The 19,998-nt window shown below is 41.0% G+C and overlaps 1 protein-coding gene across 2 annotated transcripts in view; it reads left to right on the top strand.

Annotated features, from left to right (window-relative positions):
- Positions 1–3,576: 3,576 nt before the first annotated feature.
- ARHGAP10 (Rho GTPase activating protein 10) overlaps positions 3,577–19,998 on the top strand; it is a 144,223-nt gene continuing 127,801 nt past the window's right edge. The window contains exon 1 of one of the 2 annotated variants that reach the window (XM_080588631.1): positions 3,577–4,346. In XM_080588631.1, the coding sequence (XP_080444757.1) occupies positions 4,193–4,346 (154 nt within the window). In that variant the 5' untranslated portion in view covers positions 3,577–4,192. Of the gene's footprint in view, positions 4,347–13,680; positions 13,706–19,998 lie in introns of those variants that run through there. The other variant, XM_080588632.1, reaches the window with a different exon arrangement.

Raw genomic sequence — 19,998 nt, 5'->3', positions numbered from 1 at the left:
ATCCGTTTGCTTCATCTTTATTTCTGTTTAATTTATGAGGAAAAAAAAGTGCGTGTTTTTTTTTTTCAGGCTTCTCCTTACAATTTTAAGGTGTAGGCATTCACTTTATTTTTCATTTACGTCAAGGAACAACTGATAGGCAGAACATATTTAAGAACCCAAGAAAAAATGAGAACGCTAGAAACTGGCATTACAGAAAAACAGCTTTGTAAGCTGACAAGGAGGCCAGGCAAAAATTCATAATTATTAGTAAGAAAAAGGCTTGAGAAAGCTAAAACCAAAAATCTCTTTTTTAATGCCAATTTAGCTTATTACTTTTGAGGTGAAACTTCAAAACATTTTGATCAGAAACTGTTCCTTAAAATTTCCTTATTGCTTCTTTGTGTGGATTCTGACTGCTTATCGGCAGGGCGTGCCAAGCACAAACCTATGGATAACTCTGCTTGTCCCTCTCCCTCTGCCATATATATAGGTACATGTGCATATACATGTACGTATATGTATATTGTCCAAGTTATTTTGCCATCCACATCCAATGTTTAAAATTTGAAATTCAGGTCATAGGGACACAGGGCTAGAAGTGGCCTACAGCACTGTTAAATCCAGTCCCTTGCTATTCAACATTACTCAGACCTGCTCTACATGTAAGAGCCTACTACCTTAAATGTTTATATCATGCAGTGTAACAACCACGTGCTGTGCAGGCACCACCTATAATTGAACTGCAGTTACGGTGTTTGTAATATTTAATTTGAATTACGTTATTGATAAGCCTGGAGAATGACATTAGAGGAAAAAAATTCATACCACCTATTTTTAAGTCATAAACAAGTCCAAGTTGTCTTAGGCCTTTGACTCTGCTCTACGTTAACAGAGGAGCAAAATTCAGACCTTTGCTCCCATTCCTCAGTGCCTTATCTTGCTCCCTTCTATGCCTATGGCATCACTCGACCTGCACTGTGGGACATGGCAGGCTGCCTCCTCCTCAGATCAACCACATGCAAGGCCCTGGAGCAATTTTATTTCCAAAAGGCAGTGTTCATTTGGTCTTAACCACTTTCTGGGACAAGAACAGGCTATGGCACTCTTTATTAATCATGAAACGTTGAAACATGAAGCTGTTTATCATTGCTTCCCTTCTCTAAAGCATGAATACAGCTCTCCCAGTGCTTTAAAGCTCTGGATATTGTAGATGCCTTCACTTCTGAGAAACAAATTAGTACCATTTAAAAATGCCTCGCCAGCATTTTGAACAAGGTGAAAGTAGTACATATGGAGGGGAAAGTTAGTCTAAAAGAAACAGTGGCAGTTAAAACCATAATCTATGGCAAACAATTACTATCCTAGACTACTGTAAGTGGGAGATAAGCCTACACACATTTCGAGTGAAGTGTCCCAAAGGACAGCACTGAGGACAAGTAGTTGAATGATGTTACAAGCAGTTTCCATGTAGGAAAGACATTGCCAGAAAGCACAAAAGAACTTGTGAAGAACTTGGGCTGAAGAAATTCTAAGAGGATGTACAAATATTATCATCAGAGTGTATCAAATATTTCTTATCTAAACTGAGCTATAAAGCAGAATTTAATATCTTATTAAATCAACTGGTATAAACAGACCTAGCCCTTCAATTCTGAAAGTAAAGCAATGAACTTTAAATTAGTTACAGATGGGGAAAAAGCTTCTCTGAATTTAGCTTAATTATGCTTTCCAACTACAGGAGGATAGCATGGGGAGAAAGACAATCATTAACATCTGTGGGACATAGTGGGAACATGAGGGCATAGTACAGGTGATTATCACCTGTGGACAGTGAGGTGTAACAGGAGTTGGACTGTCCTGAATACTGTGATGGGCCAGGAACTTGGTAGCTCAATCATTTTCTAAACCTGTTCAGCTGTGTTTTTAGACCAGAGAAAGTACCAGATGCATAGCATAAATATCTTATAGTGCTTATTTTTAAATATAAATCAAGTACTATGTGCTAATTTGACACAATTTACATTGATATTTCACACTGTTACATTTGTGGGAGATTACTAAAAACTGTCAAAGTCAAATCCTTGCAGTTTGGATGAGTCAGTTCAGTTCAAAGGCTGGAGAGGTTTTTTTAATTCCATACTCACTTTGTACATCTTGATGGAATACTTCAGAGAAAAAAAATGGCCACAGAATATAATGTTTGCGTACAGCTGCATACTAAGATAATTCATTGTGTAGAGTTTGTGTTACAAAGGAATGCCTGAAAAGAATGCCCATCTTACCAGCTACGTATGTGATTGCTGTAATAACATTCAGATTAGTTGACAGTAGATTAAATAATGTTGGTCTGCATCATGGGTAGTCAGACATTAGTCCACTTCTATTTGCAAACCTGATGTATGAGAGGAGTATGCAGCCTAGTAGTACCTTGCATATGCATTAAGCTACTAATATAATGCAAGGTGGGAGTTAGAATGAAACAGTGTAAACTGTAGCCCAGGATAGGGCTTTCCTCCTGAGGTAAAAGTGCTTAGGAGACAAAACTACAATACCTTGGAAGGATGTAGTTGCTGCTGCTGTTTTCGTCAGTGTTTTCAACAACTCAACACAGCTGCATGTTTCAAATGGTGGAAGCTGATATCAATGCTCTGTAATAAACCATCAATAAAGCTGCAAGTTAAAATTACTAATCCCCAACTCATCTCTCCATAGCATACAGATTGGAGACAGAACCAGCCACAGGAGAACAAATAACAGTGTCTTTCATGAAAATCAGCATTTTGAAGTGATCATTCAAGAGCATAAGAAAGATAAGGAAGAACAAAACAAACACCTTGATAGTATATGCCTATTGTATAAAATAACTTGAAGAGGGTGTTTCATAAAACCACACTTGCAATGATTATCAAGGGCAAATAGCCACAGCAAAGATAAATAATAGCACAAGGACAGAACGTTGCCAGAACTTCATGTAGTCAGGCTGTGTTAGTCTTTTAAATGAAGCTACAAGAAGGCTGTAGAATTTGATGACCTTGATTAGAGAATGGCAGAAGAAGGGAAAACGTTCTAAACTGCTGATATAAAAACACTTCTAGCCTTAATTAGCAAAAAAAGTTCAGCTCCTTTAATTGCTCATTAAATATGCAGTTTTTGCCTATTTAATTTAATGGTTTATTATTTCTCCTCACGTCTTCTCCCTTTCTCTTTTTTAATCATAATTCTGTCATTTCGGGCTCAGACAGTGTTTTGAATTGGTGGGTCAGGTTTTAGAAAACACATTTAATCTTTTTCTGTAGGTGCTAGGAATCCAGTGTGTTGTCTTGATAACAACACTGGATCAACAGTGCAGAATTTCAACAGAATGGTGGATTTGCTTCCTTGCTTTATGTAAACATAATGTTTTTAAAATTTGAATTCAAGTAACTTCATGCGATGTACGCAACCCGATTACTTTACAACGTTTCAGTGGAATAATAGGAGAACTGCAGTAAGTATAAACAAGCGTGACAAATATTCTAAATTTCATCCTGAAAACAAGCACAGGACAAAGTAAACAAACTATTCATGGAAACCATATTTGCTCTTGAAATGCTGCTCCAATAATGTAAACAGAGATAAGAACTGTTTGTTATTTTTTAAGGTGGATTTTAATTTTCTTTTAAACATAGTTCTGTGTAGCATAGTGACTTCTCAGTTAAATAAGTTTAGAAAATAGACATAGCAGGCAAGGCGATGTAGCGGTCGGGACACTTTCTTGCAAGGTTGGGTGTTCAGGGTCTTCCCTCGGCACCACCTTCCAGCCTGTGGTCCTTTCAGACAATGAAACAGTTCCACATTCAGGTAAGTGGAGTGATCTCCTTAGGGTCTCGCTACAGGATTTGTTCTCCCTGCCAGCGGCGCCCCTCTAGCTGAGAGGGCCCCCCTGCAGGTCGGGCAGGGTCGCACCCTCACAGGGTGCCGCGGCAGCCGGCCGCCCTGTGGGCCGGGCTGGCCGGGAGCGGGCCGCCTCCTCTCCCCTCCTCTCGCTTCCCTCAGCGCCGCCCCTGGCAGCGGGGAGGCCGCCTCGTCGCTGCCCGCGCCCAGCCCTGCGCGGGGGGAGCCGCCGGAGCCGCCCGCTCTTTGTGGCCGCGGCTCCCGCCTCAGCGCCGCGGGGCTCGCAGCCGCCGGAGCGGGGTGCGAGGAGCGCTGAGGCCGGCCCGGCCCCGCAGCCATGGGGCTGCAGCCGCTGGAGTTCAGCGACTGCTACCTGGACAGCCCCTGGTTCAGGGAGCGGGTGCGAGCCCACGAGGCCGAGCTGGAGAAGACCAATAAGTTTATCAAGGAGTTGCTCAAGGATGGCAAAAACCTGATCGCCGCCACCAAAAGTGAGTGGGGAGGGCTGGGCTGGGCCGGGGGTCGCGCCGGGTCGCCGCTCTCGCCCTGAGCCGGCTCCTGCCCGCACGCAGCCGCTGTCCTGGCCCCGCCGCGTTTCAGCGCTAAACAGCGGCTTGCTGCTGGTGCCTCGGGTTTAAGGCGGCGAGCGGGGTCTGCCTGGCTTCTTCTGCCCACCTGCCGCCTCCTGCGGGCCCCCTCCCTGCCGTTTTGGGGCCGGAGCTCCGCGCCCTGGGCATGGGATAAGGGGTCGGCAGCAGCGCCGGCTGCTAAAGCTCTTGTAACGCCGGTGGCAGCTGCACGGTGCCTCGGCCGGGGCCTGGCTTAGGTCTTCGGCGGTGTACGGCCCGAAGTGAGCCAAGAGGGGAAATCTGGGGGAAAAGACTGTGTTCAGCTTCACCGGTGCGTTACCGAGCTGAGCGGCGGTGCATTGCATAGCTTAAAGAAAGCTACGCGTAACATGTGCATGCGTTTGTTATCCGTGGAGAAGCTCCTGAAAGTACACCTTTGTTAAAATTTTAAGTGTGTTCAGGAATCACAAGAGTTACACTTCTGCGGTGACAGCACTAGTTATCGGCTCTGTGTATTTGGCCTTTCAAAATTTGATGGCAATTCTTAATTTTGTACTTGTTGAAAATATATATATATTGTGTGTATGTATAGTAGCTATGCTGTGGTATGATGAGAATCTTTTTTTTTTTTTTAAGTGCCCACACTAATAAACATTGTAGTATTGTTGTAATGTAATTTAACTCAAGATCTAGTAGTATAGTCTCCTAAATATCTATTAGGATAATTGATCATACCAACTGTACAAATGAATCACTAATGCAGCACTCTGCCACTGTTCTCAAAAGTATTCTGCATCTTTGATATCATGGAAAATTTCTGAAGGCAGAGAACCACAGCTTTCAAGATACTTCATTTAAAGTAGGTTGAGAGGGATTTGGCCAGTGGTGTGGGCTGTGTAGCTGCCTGGGTAGGATGAGAGTCTTAAAAACCGAGGTAACCTATTTGGTGCAAATAAAGAAGTATTCTTGCCTGCTTGTGTCAGTTTGATGTGCCTGGGTAAAAAAAAAAAAAAAAAAAAGGTAGAAAATACCTTATCAAGCTTCACTTGTTTGTAACTCTTATTTGTTGGCCAGTTAATGTTCAGTTCTTGCAAATCAGGTGTTCCTTGAGGATGTTCTGTAATCTGTGATTTGAGGTGTCAGTAGAAATTATCTTAACATGGAATACAAAGTACAAAAATGTTTCTAAATTTGAGCAAGAAAGATAGATAGAAATCATTCTACATTGCTTATATTCCTCGGGTATTTAGACAATCTTCTGGTAAGTGTCCCAAACTCTGTTTCACACGTACAGTTACATACACAGAACTTAAAAGCCTGGAGACGGGGAAAGCCCTAATTTCTGTGAGCCTCCTGACCCCAGAAAAATCCTCTGCTGATAATGTTGGTTTGGTGTGCAGTGAGTGGTGGACGTAGCTGTGTGTGGTAAGCCTCCTAATGTGTTTCAGTTTTCCGCAGTTGTCTCTCCCCTCTAGAGAGCCCTGTTTGACAGGTTTGAAATTGGGTCGTCTTCTGCTGCTGCCGGTGAAACAGTGCCACTGTTCAACAGATGTTAAAAGCCAAACCGAACCAGAGGAAATGCAAGGAGGAGTTACAACTTGTTAGAACCCTGGTGGTTAGCATGTTGGTCCTCCTTGTGCTTGCAGAAGAAAGCACTGGCATCTAAATAAGTTGAGGAACCAGATTCTTTCACTGTCAGGAAACCAAATGGGATTCATATTTGTTCTGAAAACTGGGCTCAAGAAGTGGTCTAGACTCAGCTATTCATCTCTGTCAAAACCACATTTTCTGCATGAAGTCTGGCTTGCCACAACCTAGAGAATATGATAATTAAACAGGGCATTTTAAGAGCTTAAATGACTCCATTTTAGCCAACAGTTGAGGATGATTTTTTTTTAAAGCTGTTTTAGTAGCTGAAGTAGTAGTAGTAGCTAAAGTGTTTATTTCTAGAACCGGGTAAATTACAAGAAGTTTCATCTGTTATAATTGATATGTGAGCATAGTGAACTTTCTGATATGTAGAAGGCCCAATATTCTTAAATTTGTGGGAAATGAACTGACTGTATAGGGAGCGCCTGCATTTCCCTATCTGAGCTGTTTTCAGAATTGTGCTTTCCTTATTTCCCTTGTAAAGCAGCATCTTACCAGAAATATTGTGAGGATTCTTGAGGTGTGAATAACTTACGTGACTTAATGCATCATGCTTCCTGTTTGACAGAAAATATTGCAAGTGGCTTTGATGCTCCATCCCGTTTGTATCCTCTGTTGTATGGGAGTGTTATTTTCCACCTAAAACTCAGAAGAATTAAATTTCGTTAGTACCAGACTGTGCTGCTTTTAGAGGAAAAGGAAAATCTTTTGTGTTCTTAATTTGGTGCGCTTCCACCCCTCAGTTATGAGGTATACTTCAAGTGTATCTTTGCAGTTTTAAGTCTCGCTTGTTTCAAGAATCTGATAGAAAGATAAACAAGACTGACTCAAAGCTGTCTCGTTTCCTGTGTCATGGTTTGAATCACTGAGTTGTCTACTTCAAACTAAATATTGGAAGAATGAATAAACAATAGGTGTCTCTTTATTTTCTTATGGCAGTTAAATATGTTTAAAAGGGGTACAGGAAGAGTTTTTTTCCACTGATCAGTAAATACAAGTGGTATGCATATACGCCTTTCAAAATAAAAATGCAATATATCTCAGGGGATTCTAGTTCAGTCAAACAAGTGAAGATCAAAATAGTTTAAAAATAACTTCTGGATAGAGCTAGTAATTCTTCTGTTGAGAGAAATTAAATTTAAAGGTTCCTTGATCAAAGAATCCTTATTCTGAAATAAAATAGGAATTTGAGAGGTTTAGTTCAGAGCTCTTAAAATCTGAGATGCAAGTTATTGGAAGGTGCAGAATATACTGGATAAATACTACATACTTGCTTCCTAATTCCTCCCCCTTCAGTGGCCCAAGTCTTGGTCTCTTGACAAGAATGTAAGATTTGAAGTTTTTTTTTTTTTTCTGAAGCTGAGACTTTTTCTGTAAATGTGCATCAGGAGCTCCCACTTCTTATATGACAGGATTCCACCCTCAGGGTGGAGTAGGAAGAATCTGCACAAGGGGTTTTGTGAAGGATACTTGTGTGTGCCCACAGCTGTTTCCAGTGTGTGCACGCATAGCCTCACACTTCTGGGATTTAGGCTTGTATCAGAGGAGAACTGAGTTTGGGTTCAGCTGTGGCAATTTTGTAACAGACTGTTGAAGAAGAAAGAGAGGCTGGGAAAACAGAAAAGTTGAGTTCCCAGGAGACTTTCAAGGGATGTTCTCTATGCTATGCCCATCCAAGGGGAAGTCCAGACAAAATCTGGTAGGGAAGGGTGCCCCACATGAGCGCTCTCATCCTCAGCTGAAATGCATCGTACAGCCCTTCATTAAGTCTGCACCATCTACAGCTGCTGCCACAATGGCACTGCAGTATTCAAATGCTCCTATCACTTGTGCTAGCACCCAGGTCAGCCACTTTACTTTGCTTGAATACTGAGAAACTTGCTATCCATCAGCCGGATTGCCCACTTTTCACTGGGGTAGGTTTGTTTCTCATTAGTGTTGCTGTGCAGCTGTTTTGATTGAGAGCCAGATAGCTTCTGCCATATCTTGAGGTTTTGGTTTTGTGAGTGAAGTTTTGTGACGTCTCAGCCATTGTATTTGGTGTGTCAGAGGAGGAAAACACATCCTTGCTAGTCTGGTGCTACTCTCTGCAGGCAGCTCTGTGTGCTCAGATTTCTGGTGACTCTTTTTATTGTTGTTTTTGTTTTATGCTTGTTAAAGAAACATTATTCCTTGCACTTTTCCAGATAGAATGTGAAACAAGAACCAGATTTCTTTTGTCTTTAGGAAGAGTTTGTTGGAATATGAAGAGTTACTGGTAATTGTCACTGAAGAATGCTGGCATGCTCCAGGGAGTATTTCTGCATTCATGAGAAAAAACAGCAAATTCTGTTTCCACTGAGATATTCTTAGTTATTACTAACTGGTCTTTTACAAGCTCACCATCAAGAAGATAAGCAGAGTGGAAATCTTGTTGACAATGGGAATAAAGCCATTCCCAGTCCCATCCTTGACCTACCAGAATAGGCTGAGTCTTTATTTTAGCAGAGTTGACTGATGAACAATACCTAATCCAAATCCAGGACCTCATTTGTTGTCTGTGTTGGCCAAACGCCTGTTTTTTTTTTTTTTCTTTTTTTCTGGGCACGTTCTCTTAGTGTATGGTTTTGGTTGACCTCTCAGATGCTGTGCTAGGTGGGGTTTTGGTCTGACCAAAGATGGATGTCATCATATAACAGTAGTGGCTGTTGTAATCCGTGTAATAACAGAGTGTAGAAGCTATTCAGATCACCTGAACTACAGTGCTTTTTTTCGTAAGCACTAAATGTCCATTTTTTTTAAAGCTTTCCTTAGCATAATCTGCATTTATGAACCCACTTAGCTGACTGTATTATTTGTGCCAGCTCTGAAAGTCTTAGGAATTTTCTGCAACAATAATGTTGTTCTTTCGGCACTTAAATGCATGTCAAAGAAGTAAGGTAAAACAGTTAATAGGGAACTCATTAATTACTTCCGTTGCAGAAATGGGCATTCACTAAAGACTTAGAAAGAATCTGAAGACAGAGTAAAACCTAATGTCATTCCTAGTTAACAAGGGGGAAGAGTGGGCAATACTGCAAGGGGGCCTTAGCTGAACTTGTGTGCAAACTTTCCTAAATCACCAGTATTAGCTAGGCTTCCATCTTTGCCTCATTTTCCTTGATTTCAGTGGGAGCTATGAATTAGTATATCTTCACATTTAGCATTTTAGAGAGCTGTTTTAGTTTTCAATTGCAAAAATGACCTTTATTTCTGTTATAAGGCACGTTGTAGATGTGATAACAGTAAGCAAATAAGTGCTCTTATATGAACAGTCTGAGATATAAGTTTGAAAAACACTCTGTTAGGGCAGAGTTAGATAATTTCTGCTAGAGTAGTGTTAGGCTACTGAGAAGTATATACTTTTTTTTTTTTTTTTTTTTTTTTTTACTATTCAAACAAACAAAGACCTTCCTATTGGAATTCAGAATTCAGCTCAATAGTGGAAGCATTGGAAGACTAAGGCAAATAGATGCTTTGGGGCCCATCTGATGCAGCTTTCCCTTCAGAAAGAACTGCTTATAATAATAGAATGTTGTTTTTCCCTTCCCTCCAAGGTGATTGCCACTGTTAGGCCTAATTAGCTAAGACACTACCTTTTTTTCCTGCTTGTAGATAAATCTGTTTCTGTACTGGGATCAGGGAAGTACTTTCTTTTAAGAAAATACTCTGTAGAACATTGCATTTAGCTCCACCCAAAGTAAAGCATTCATTACTGTGTCAGTAGCTATAAAAAGTGTCAAGCTCATTCTGTGGAGGATGCCAGTTTGTCATCTTGAATCATGTCTTTTCAGCTTGGATTACTAACTAGCTCCATTACCTTCTTTGTCCTGCAGATGTTCCACTGTTTTTTTCCTGTATTCAAAGTAGAGCATTGTGCTGGTGAACTAGAACGTGTGATTTCTTAAAATACATGAATTTACATGAGTTTTATCAGCGATAAGAGAAGCAACAGGTTCTTGACTGAAGCAGTTGTCTTTTGAAAATTTTGTGGAAATGTGAGTTTTAGTTTAGATAAACTCTGTAGGTAGTTATTGAAGGAGACTGTTTAGTGTCTTTTCAGGGAAAAAAAAAGAGCAGTCTGTAATTTTTAGAAAAGTCATTTCGGAGTTCATGTTCCAATTCTTTTCCTGTTTTATTTTTTTTCCTTTTTAACAACAAGCCTCTTGGAAACGTATTAAATAGTATGGAATTTGAATCCATTATCTTGAGTTGGCTGGATTTGTTCTAGTCTGCAAAGTGACAACACCTGCTTGCAATTAAATAAAGAAAAATAGATCGGCTGTTAAGGCTGCACGCTTGCTAAGGCTGCAGGTGTATTCCATTCCTGAAACGATCATATACTTGTCAGCTCTGTAATGCAAATACGCTGTAAATTTTGATAAGCAGAAGTTAACGGTGCTGAAAATACTTCTCAAGTCAGTCTAAAATCAACTTTGTAGTCCTTAGTGAGACAGACCTTCTCATCTGCGATATGTACTGATTTCTTATAAGGAGGCAGGGAGGGGAGCTGACCTGTTCCAGACGGCTTTATTTGTGCCACCTGCAGCAGTGGGAGTAGTGTACAGGCCAGGTGCTGTGCCCTGGCTTCCAAGAGGAGTGCTTGGAAACATGTTTTGCAACGGCATGAAAGAGTTGCATCCCGGTACTTCTCTCCTCCTACCTACCCAGATGTTTTTTAACATTGCATATTTATATATAGAGTTCACTGTGACCTTGGTGCTTTATTTTACACCACCAGCTTCGATCACTACTGCAGCATTTTACTCACTAGCTTAAAAAATAGAGGCTTGGCTGTCTGAGGGAGGTAGTCAACAGCATGTGGACCTTGGCAATACCCTTTATGTTTTGATAGGGAGGGTTGTTGCTTCTCAGGGGAGTGTTTATGACTTGCTGATGTTTACTGAGATTCCCCTTTGGGTCTAAGGTTTAAAGAGGCTCTAATGCCACTTTTCTGAGCTTCCCGACGAAACTTGCTGTTATTCTTATGACAGTTGTTATAGAGATGCTGTGACACACTGGTGTTCTGATCATCTTTTAAAAGTCTTTGTTTTGGAGATGGGGAATTAAGGTACTCTGAGCAGTTGAATGCTTTTCTGGAATACCTAGTGAGCATAAAAATATATGATCAGATAAACTTGGGCAAATTATTAGCAGAATAGTTGAAGCAACGACTGTTCAGAGACTTAAACATCTGTCAGCTTTAGTAGGTGCCCAAAATCTATCTTATTGCTGAGCTAAATCCATCGTCTTTGGCAAAAAGAACCATGGTAGGCACAGGAGCTGCATCCCAGCTGCTCCTGTGGAGGCTGTGCTCTGGGACAGGACTCTGATGGAAGAGGCAGGGCCTGCAGTTTAAAATGCCCCACGCTGCGTGCCTGGGATGCAGATGTGCACCTGGTATCCAGAGTGCACACACAAGTACCTCACTGGGAAAGGGGATGTTGGAACTGGGATGGATACCTTATGGGAGAGCTGTGGTTAGGTTTATGCTATCCTCAAATTCTTATTCTGAACAGGTGTTCTGGGCAATTTTTGGCAGGCAAACTGAATGTTATGTAGTTGTTTTTCCATACCTACTTGCACCTGTGGGCTGATGCTTCTTGTACGGATGTCTTCTACTCCTTCTGTTCTGTTTTTGTTTCCTCTCCTGGCTGTTCTTTTCCCTCCCATGTGTTTGCTCATCTTTCAAGATAAAAATTGAGAGAAGATACGCAGGTGCTCAGGAGCAATGTGGCAGTAACAGGCCAAGGCTGATTAAGTTGCTGAATCTGGGGATGTCCTCTGTGGGAAAGAAGCAGTAGTAGGGAAGAGTGATCTGCAGAGATGGAAAATCATAGTCTTATTAAACTGATGTTGGTTTTACTACTGTCCACACCTTTGAATAAATGTCGTGTTGCTGCTTGTTTTTGCCTCTTTAGCTTAGAGGAGGGGCAGGTGGGAGTTATCAGGTAGGTCAAGAGAGAAGAATTTGACCCTCCCAGCAGATCCGGTTATTAGTTTACCTTAATTCTTTGTAGCTTTTGTATATCCACTTGCTGCTTGGGACTCTGTGTCCTTGAAGAGGAAAAAATGTCTTGTTTAATTTGGCAAGGAAAATTGAGCAACCAGGACAAAACTGAGCAAGACTGTATTAGATCTGAGCCTTGGAGGAAGCTGTAGAATGTGCAGTGTCTAGGAGTACATCCTCAGTAAGTCTGTTGCTGGTAAGTGCTTTTTAGCATTGAAATTTGCACCTGTCCCCATTAAGCTGATGAATTGAGGGCTTAGAAGTGGTGAATGTATGAAGAGATTGAAGCTTGTAATGTTTCAACTTAAAAAAAACAAAACACCACCACCAACAAGAAAATACTGGACTGTAATATATCAAATCTCAAAAGGTGGATTCTCTTCCCAAGCAGAGGGAGAACACCTTACTTTTATTTGTTGTAACGTGTGATTTTTGCCAGTCATTAGAAAAAGTTGCATGCTTTAAAAAAGATTTTTTTTTCCAACTTACATATATTCAAGTGTTATTAATATTTTCAAAGTTGATAAGGAAACTAGTAACGGATTTAAATGAAAATGATTGCTTAGAAAATTTTGTTTCGTTTTTTCTTAAAGCTCCAGCTTGCAAAACAGGTGAAGGGAGCTTGTTGCCAGGTCACTGAGGACTCAAAGAAAAACTTTTTGAAATATAATTTTGGCAGTAGGTCATTGTTCTTAGAAATCTGTCATGTGACTGAGTTTGTAGCTTACGTGGATTAACAAACCAAACACTGTAGTTTCAGCCTTTGAAACACATTGGTGCTTTGAGAACAAAACTATAATTTGCATTGTGAACGCTGTTTTCCTGTTAAAATATCAGGTTGTGTGCTGTCTCTGTAGAAAAGGCCTGCTCTAACTGACAAGCTGAATAACTTTTTCTAAAGCTTTGTCAGTTCAACTCATTTCTTGTCTGCAAGCCTTTCAGGAGCAAAGCTGACTGTTTTCCAGTCTGCTTTTAAACGTTCCTGTTGTGTGGCAATATTACTGTACTGTTATTGTGTCTCACTTCTTTTTTTAATCCTACCTTTATACTTTTAGTAGTTTTAAATTTCTGTTGTGCCTCTTGACTGGCCGTTGAAGTGTTCCAGCAAATCCATCACTTCTGGTGAAAGACATAAAGCTACCTAGATGTATTGCATCCTTTGTAGCTTCTTTTACTTCTAATAACAGAAGTAAAAGAATCAGGTGCTAAAAAGAACCTGCAAACACTCTCCTGTCCCATGGCCACAACCTATTACAAAACATGTCTGTGTGTTTGCCAACACCTTTCGTGCTCTTCCTGTGAGGTTCTGCAGGGCTGCACCTGAGGGGGAAGGCAGTGCTTCTTAAGGGGCAGCATGAAAATGTATTTTGGGCACCTGTTTCCTTCCTCTTACAGAAGTCTTTAGCTATGTTTTATAGAGGTATGGGGCAAAGCTCCAGAAATCAGCTGAAGTTTTAATGTGGTTGCTTAAATGAACTAAGGAAATGCCTGGGTGACATCTTCGCATCTCATGTGTGGGAATGTTGTCCTCTGTTTAGGTGAACTTTGAGGGTAAAACTGACGGAGATGTGAACCTAGATATGCCAGGATACCATGATTTCAGGTGAGCTGAAATGCTTTGTCTGGCTTGGAAAGGCTCATCCATCCATTGCAAAGCCCAGGCACTTGAGGGCTGGTGGCTGTATTTCTGGGCAGTGCTCACGGAGTGTATCCTGCTCTGAGCGTATTCCTCGCTACTGGAAATGCCCTCACGGAGGGATAAGGTATAGTGACGAGCAGCTTGGAAGATCCCTGAGAAGGTTGTGTCCATATCTGGTCTAGTAATCACGATAGTTGACCTAGTGGAAAATAGGTTTTAGCATGTGTATTTAAGAAGCAGAACGCCTCTAAACCGCTCTTCTAGATGCAAATGTTAGTTTGAAAATGTAGCTTTGAGACTCAACAGAAATGCTTCTTTGTGTTAATTTATCTCGAAATTTTATTTCTGTTCCTGCCTCCATTAACTGCTTTCATATCTCAGTAATTGGCATGTGTCATTGGTATGAATTTATCTTTATTTACAGCAAATACTTCATATTTTGGTGTAACAAGATCTGTATTGTATATAGTGCTCTTTCTTTATCTCATTTATCTTATGTTTTTTTGTTTATTATCACATTTATCTTTTTTTCTCTTCGTAGTGCAGACCAGGTAGTAGGCAGGAAACAAGTGAGTTGAATGAATGAAATAGTAGCGTGTTTTCATCCTGTCACACCATGCTGCTTCTTCTAACACCCAACAGTGTTGAGGCTTTTCATATACTTGAGTAATTTTTTGGTATGGACAAAAGAGCAATCCGTATCTAGACTTTGGGATCAATTTAGGCAAACTCTCCATCTTTTTTTCTTTCTGTCCATTGCTATTTAAGCTATTGCCTCAAATCTGGGCATGTTTATCTGTAAAATAGTTCACAAATTTTGAAATGCCATAGGGCGGTGTTGCATATCAGCCCATTTTGCATTTTATGTAAGACTGCACCCACTGCTTTTTTTCTGTAGGCATTTGCATTGAGTGGTAGTTACAAACTTTTTTTCATCCTCTACAAGTAAATTAGCTTAAAATAGTTTCTGATAGGAGAATGTGCGGTATTCTCCTACAGTAATGTTTTAGACATCTCAGTATGGAGGGTATGGCACTATTTACTCAGAAGACAGCTGTTCTGTCCTTGCAGTGCAGATTGTTGAAGTGGGAATTTAAGTCAGCGGTTTGACAGCTCTAAGGTTTATAACATATAGTCAGTCACTTTTTTATAGGAAGTATCCATTTGTGAAGAAGAACTTGGACACGGCAATCTTGTTGCTGTGCTCTCTGGACAAAATGAAATGCTGTTCAGATTCGAAGTGTTACTGCAAAACTTGCTTCCATGAGAAAATACTTTGCTCATACTTCTTTTGTACGTTGAAGTGTATACCAGGAAGATGGCTCTGATATCTTCTTGAAAATTATGTTGGCACTATTACTACCAATGCATTTTAGAATAAAATTAGAAATTACGAGGTCAGTTAAGAAAAGTAGCAGTTTTGGTTTGAGTGGAGCAAGTAACAGGACTGCACTGGTAACTGATCCCTTAGCTGCTTCTTTTCTCCCCCAACTTCTGTCTGTTACAGAGAAAATTTCTCCTAATGGAGCTTCTTACAGATTTGTAAGAAACATGTAACAATCAAACAAAGCCCCTTCTGACACACAGTGAAACAAATAAAACCCTCTGATGCTCCAAAAGCATCAAACATAACCCAAACATTACTGTCAAGATTTGTTTTAATTTCAGTCCTTATATAAATAAAACTTTCTTTATATGCTTTCTTGGTTCTGTTCTTATTTTAACAGCTATAACTTGTGTTTAGGATGTCGAAGGCTCACAAAAGGGATCAGATGTTTTTGATGTCTCAGATTTGAAAGTAAATCTTTTTGAGGAGAGTTATGTTTACACTTGTTTTGAGTAAGGATGCCGTTCTTCATCATCAGCTTTTTTTCTGCCGCCCTCTCCTGCAGTTTCTGTTTCAAATATGGAAAATTGCAGTATTTTAATAGTGGTCAGGAGCTGATCTCACATTTCACGAGAATGTTATTGAATGGCCGTATTGGAACATTGCTTCCTGGACACTATTATTAGTGTAGTAGCTGAGAGAGATGTGAGCAGCTGCCGAGTTTCAGTCGGAGTGCCTGGATGGGTGGCTCGGGGTGGCATTCCCCGAGTGACGAGCAGAGGCACTGGGGGAAGCCGGGAAGCAATGTTGCTCAGAAAATATCTCGTAGTTGCTCTGCAGCTTGTGATTCTCCCTTTTTCTCTCTTCCTTCTGTGAGGTCTTAGTTGGGTCACTTCTTAGATCTTGTCATAGCCTGCCAGAGTTTGCTGCCTCTCTCACCTCGTTTGATGTCTAGCCGCCTGTTCTGATGAAAATTTGTAGAGCAAATATATGTGAATGTTCAAATAATAGGGAAGAGAAGGATAGGTTCAATAGTGTGTTTTTTCACACAGGTTAGCATGGAGGCATGCTCGTGGTTCCTAAGAGTTTGTGTTAGAGCTGCTAGAACAGAGTAAAGGCTGAACCAATTTCTCTCTGAAGCCCTTGCTAAGCTTTGGAAGAGGTGCTTGTGGTTTTGTTTGTTTTTTAATATTTTTTCCTTTGCATCTCCCATTGCTTTTCTACTCTGTAATTTACTCTCATAGAGAGCAGGAACAGAATGAATGTGGTCTGCTAATGGCATACAGGGGAGAGGGGTGCCAGTTAGCAAGTTAATGATGAAACCTATAGGAATGTTGTTCCTAGGCTTTTCTTCTTTTCCCAGAGTAAACTGCCTTCTCTCCTAGTTGCATCCCTCCCTCACAAAACATCCAGGGTTGCCAGTGTCAGTTAAGTTTTTACCCACAGGAGAATAATTAGGGGGGAAAAAACAGGGCTTTTGGAGCTCTAAATGATACCAGATGGAATACATTGATGTCAATAAGCAGTAATGTCAGAGGACTGCCCATCAGTCCTGTACTTAGGAGGAGTGTGGTGGGTTTTCTCGCTCGTCTTTCTGAAGTTACTTGCTTAGTCACAGTTGCTTCCCCTCCAGAGAGGGACCCATTATAATGCTCTCTAGTGCAGTTTTCTTCAGCCTTCGTAAGTTGAAGGATCGTGTAACCTTTTTCAGAGAAAGAAAAATCCATACTGTTTCGGAGAACGTTGCCATGTTGCTCTGATAGCTCCCATTTATTGACTGCTATTGAGTGAATTTCAATGTTTTGTTTCCCTCCCAAGTTCTTTGCTTAAACCTGTTGGTTTTGTGTTCTGTCAGTCACTTCACAAACTGTCTTTTGATGTTCTCTGGACTACTGTTCCTTTCTCCATCAAAGCCCACAGGGATGCTTTCGTGGTACTTGCAGTATAGGAAGTTGAAAATTCCTTGTTGTCAATAAAGGGTTCATTTTTTGTTTGTTTCCTTAACTTATGTCATTTGTCTGTGTTTTAATGTTTTTCAGTCTTTTAGATTCCAGTAGGATATAAAGTTATTGCAAGTGGATAGTTAATATGATGGGGAGAATTGAGAGTTGTTGCTTTTATGTATGCGCATACTGTTAGTGATTAAGGTTCTTCCCTTCTATATGAATTCCTGATTTGTCCTGTAATCGTGCGTTGACCAGCTTGGTCTGATCGGGGGTTCTTGACAGCAAGAATGTTCTTAGGGTAGCCACTAGAAAAAAACAGCAGACAGCTGTGTGCAGGAAATGTCAGCAGGAACATTGAAGGCAAGCTTGCTTGCTTAAGATCAGCCCAGTCCCAACCCATTTTAAACTCTTAGTAATGATTTCCAGTGTTCTGTTGGTAGCATTGTTTCTTCTGTCGTGTAAAGCATGTGCAATTTAAAATGAGTGCGAGAGTAGTTTTCAATAAACAAACAAAACTCTTCACCTATGTAGGACTTTGAAGTGCGTAAAGCGTTTTAGATGCTGGTCTTTCAGCATCCTGCCAAGTAGGTTGGGCTGCTCGGTCTGTTTACAGACCAGTGAGGTGAGAGACCAACTGATTAGATAAGGCTGCACACCAAGTCTATTGGAGTTGGTAATTAGGAGGCCCTGACGTTTACCCTTCTAAGCAGTGCATTAGAATAGCCTGTTTAGTAAGGCAGATTGCAGGCATTGTGGTTGTACTGTGAATCGTGTGGCAATTTCAGAGCACCATTCAGTTTGCTAAGTGGTGATCAGAACTGTTTTGCACTTGGAGATTTGAGGAAGGCATGCTGAATTTTACGTCTTTGGTTTTTGTATGCAGTCGTGTTAAATGTTCCTTCAAGGTAATGATCACATCTGCCTGATTCTTTGTACTTTCTGGAATAGCAAGAAATGGCAATAGCAAACCTGAGATCGTGCTTCCCTTGGTGGCTCTGTCAGAGTCAGCAACGTGTGTGCTTGTGCTGGCTTGAAATCGATCCTCAAATCCACCCGTCGATTCCAGAACTAACTCTAGACAGGCGTTAATTTACAGACGCTTTAGGAGACTTAGTACGTTGACTTTGGCTTATCCAAACCTCGTCTTGTGCTTGGCAGTCCTTTCTATCCAAAGCCTTAGGTGTCCTGCCCTGCACACGCGCTGGCCGAGGTCCCCTGGGTTAGGCCTGCCTCCTGTTCCTCCTTGCTTCAGTCCCTGACAGAGGCAGGCAGGCATAGCCAGCTGTACGCTTCTAAGTTCAGTGCCAGTTTTGGCTCTTTCCTCTTTTTCCTACCTCAGTGATCCCACCAACTCAGGCTCTGTCCTAGCAGATAGTACTGAGATGAGTCCTAAATTTAGCCCTGCGTTGTTCCTTCTGGACCCGTCCTTAATCCTAATTTGGTGACTGCAACCTCTGGCAGATAGAAGCCAAGAAAGGAAATATTCCCTGCCGACGCTAACGTCTCTCAACATTTGGCAAACCTTCGCTAAAGCCAGCGAGTACTTCTGCTGGCTGCTACCCAGGCCTAAAAGTAATTGACTGATTTTTTTGGATTTGTCTCTTTCTGTGTCTTGACAGTGGTAACTAATAACAAAAATTATCTGGAAACCCTGTGAGTGAATCCTAATTTGTCTTGCCTTAACATGAAACAGGTGGCTCCCACTGAACTGAAATCTAAGTCTTAGTCCCTGTCATTTTACATGGCTTAATTATGGACAAGTGTCTTAAATTACAGTAGACTGAATCTTAGTAAACCAAGAGTGAAGATTATGAATTATATGTAAAGCCCATATGGTTTATGCTTATGCCAATGGGAAAGATGATGACAAAATGAGAATCAGAAGCGGCTTGGGGGATTTCATGGCCAACAGTCAGCAAGCCAGCTGTATTGTAAGCTCCCAATAGGCATGTTGCTTTCAGTTTTTAAGTAAATTGATATTAGTAATATCAACTTCTCCTTATAAAGAATTTTTTAAATCTGTATTACTAATAAGGAGAAGAAGATGGTTCTGCTCTGAGCTGACCTCAGACCAGGAACTGTTTATGCAGAGATTCCCATTTGCAGATGCCTGCTTTGGAATTTGGCCTCTGAAATGAGATAGATAGCTAGGGAATGTGTTTTTTTTAGTTAGTATGTTCTCTATTGACCTTATCTAAGAAATAAAACACCTGAATGCTTTTTCTTTCCTTTTCTGTATCCATACAGCCAATGGTGTGTGGATAATTTCTAATCTGTCTTGATTGCACTTTGTTTAAAGTTTTAAATACTGAAGAACTAGATAATGATTTTATGTATCTTTCACTGAGAGAAATTCAGTTCTAGGGAGCAAACTCTGATTACGATCTGGTAAACAATCAGGGAATCAACATCTATTTTCTGTTGTCCGTTCTGTATAATCTATGCAACTCTAAACATTGTTCAGAGCCTTGCTATCTGTGTTCCAAGTTCCCAGGCTGGCCTTTGGTGTGTTTTTACCCGTTTTGGTATAGGTTGCTGTGATATAGAAGTAAGAGAGATCAGCGTGCAACACTCAGGTTTCCATAAGTTAATGACTAATGATCATTAGGACAAGTTGTGCTTAAAGGCTTAAATATGCCTCCAAAGAAATAAAGATGAATAAAGAAACACAGGTGAGATATACTGAGGGTCTACATTTACCTAGACACATTTGTATTTTGAGCCTAGCACGTGCTGGGTACAAAACTGTGGGAGGAGAAGGTAGAAAACCACTGCTGGCACTTCCAGAGGAAAAGCTAAGAATGCTTTGCAGCACCATGTGTGGGGTTAGATTCATTTCTCACTGTCAGTGCAAACTCCCCTGTCCCCACTGGATAACCTTCTGTAAGGGCCAGAATCTGCCCATGGTTGAAGGTTTCAGTTCGAGGTGGCAGACACTGGATCTCCCTTCTCCTCCTCTGCCTTCTTTCATCCTCTTCCCTTGC

The sequence above is a fragment of the Anser brachyrhynchus genome, assembly GCF_964034855.1.
Source record: "Anser brachyrhynchus genome assembly, chromosome: 4".
In the NCBI taxonomy this organism is placed as follows: domain Eukaryota; kingdom Metazoa; phylum Chordata; class Aves; order Anseriformes; family Anatidae; genus Anser; species Anser brachyrhynchus.
The sequence above is the reverse complement of the archived record's forward strand: the minus strand, read 5'-3'. Positions and strand labels throughout refer to the sequence as shown.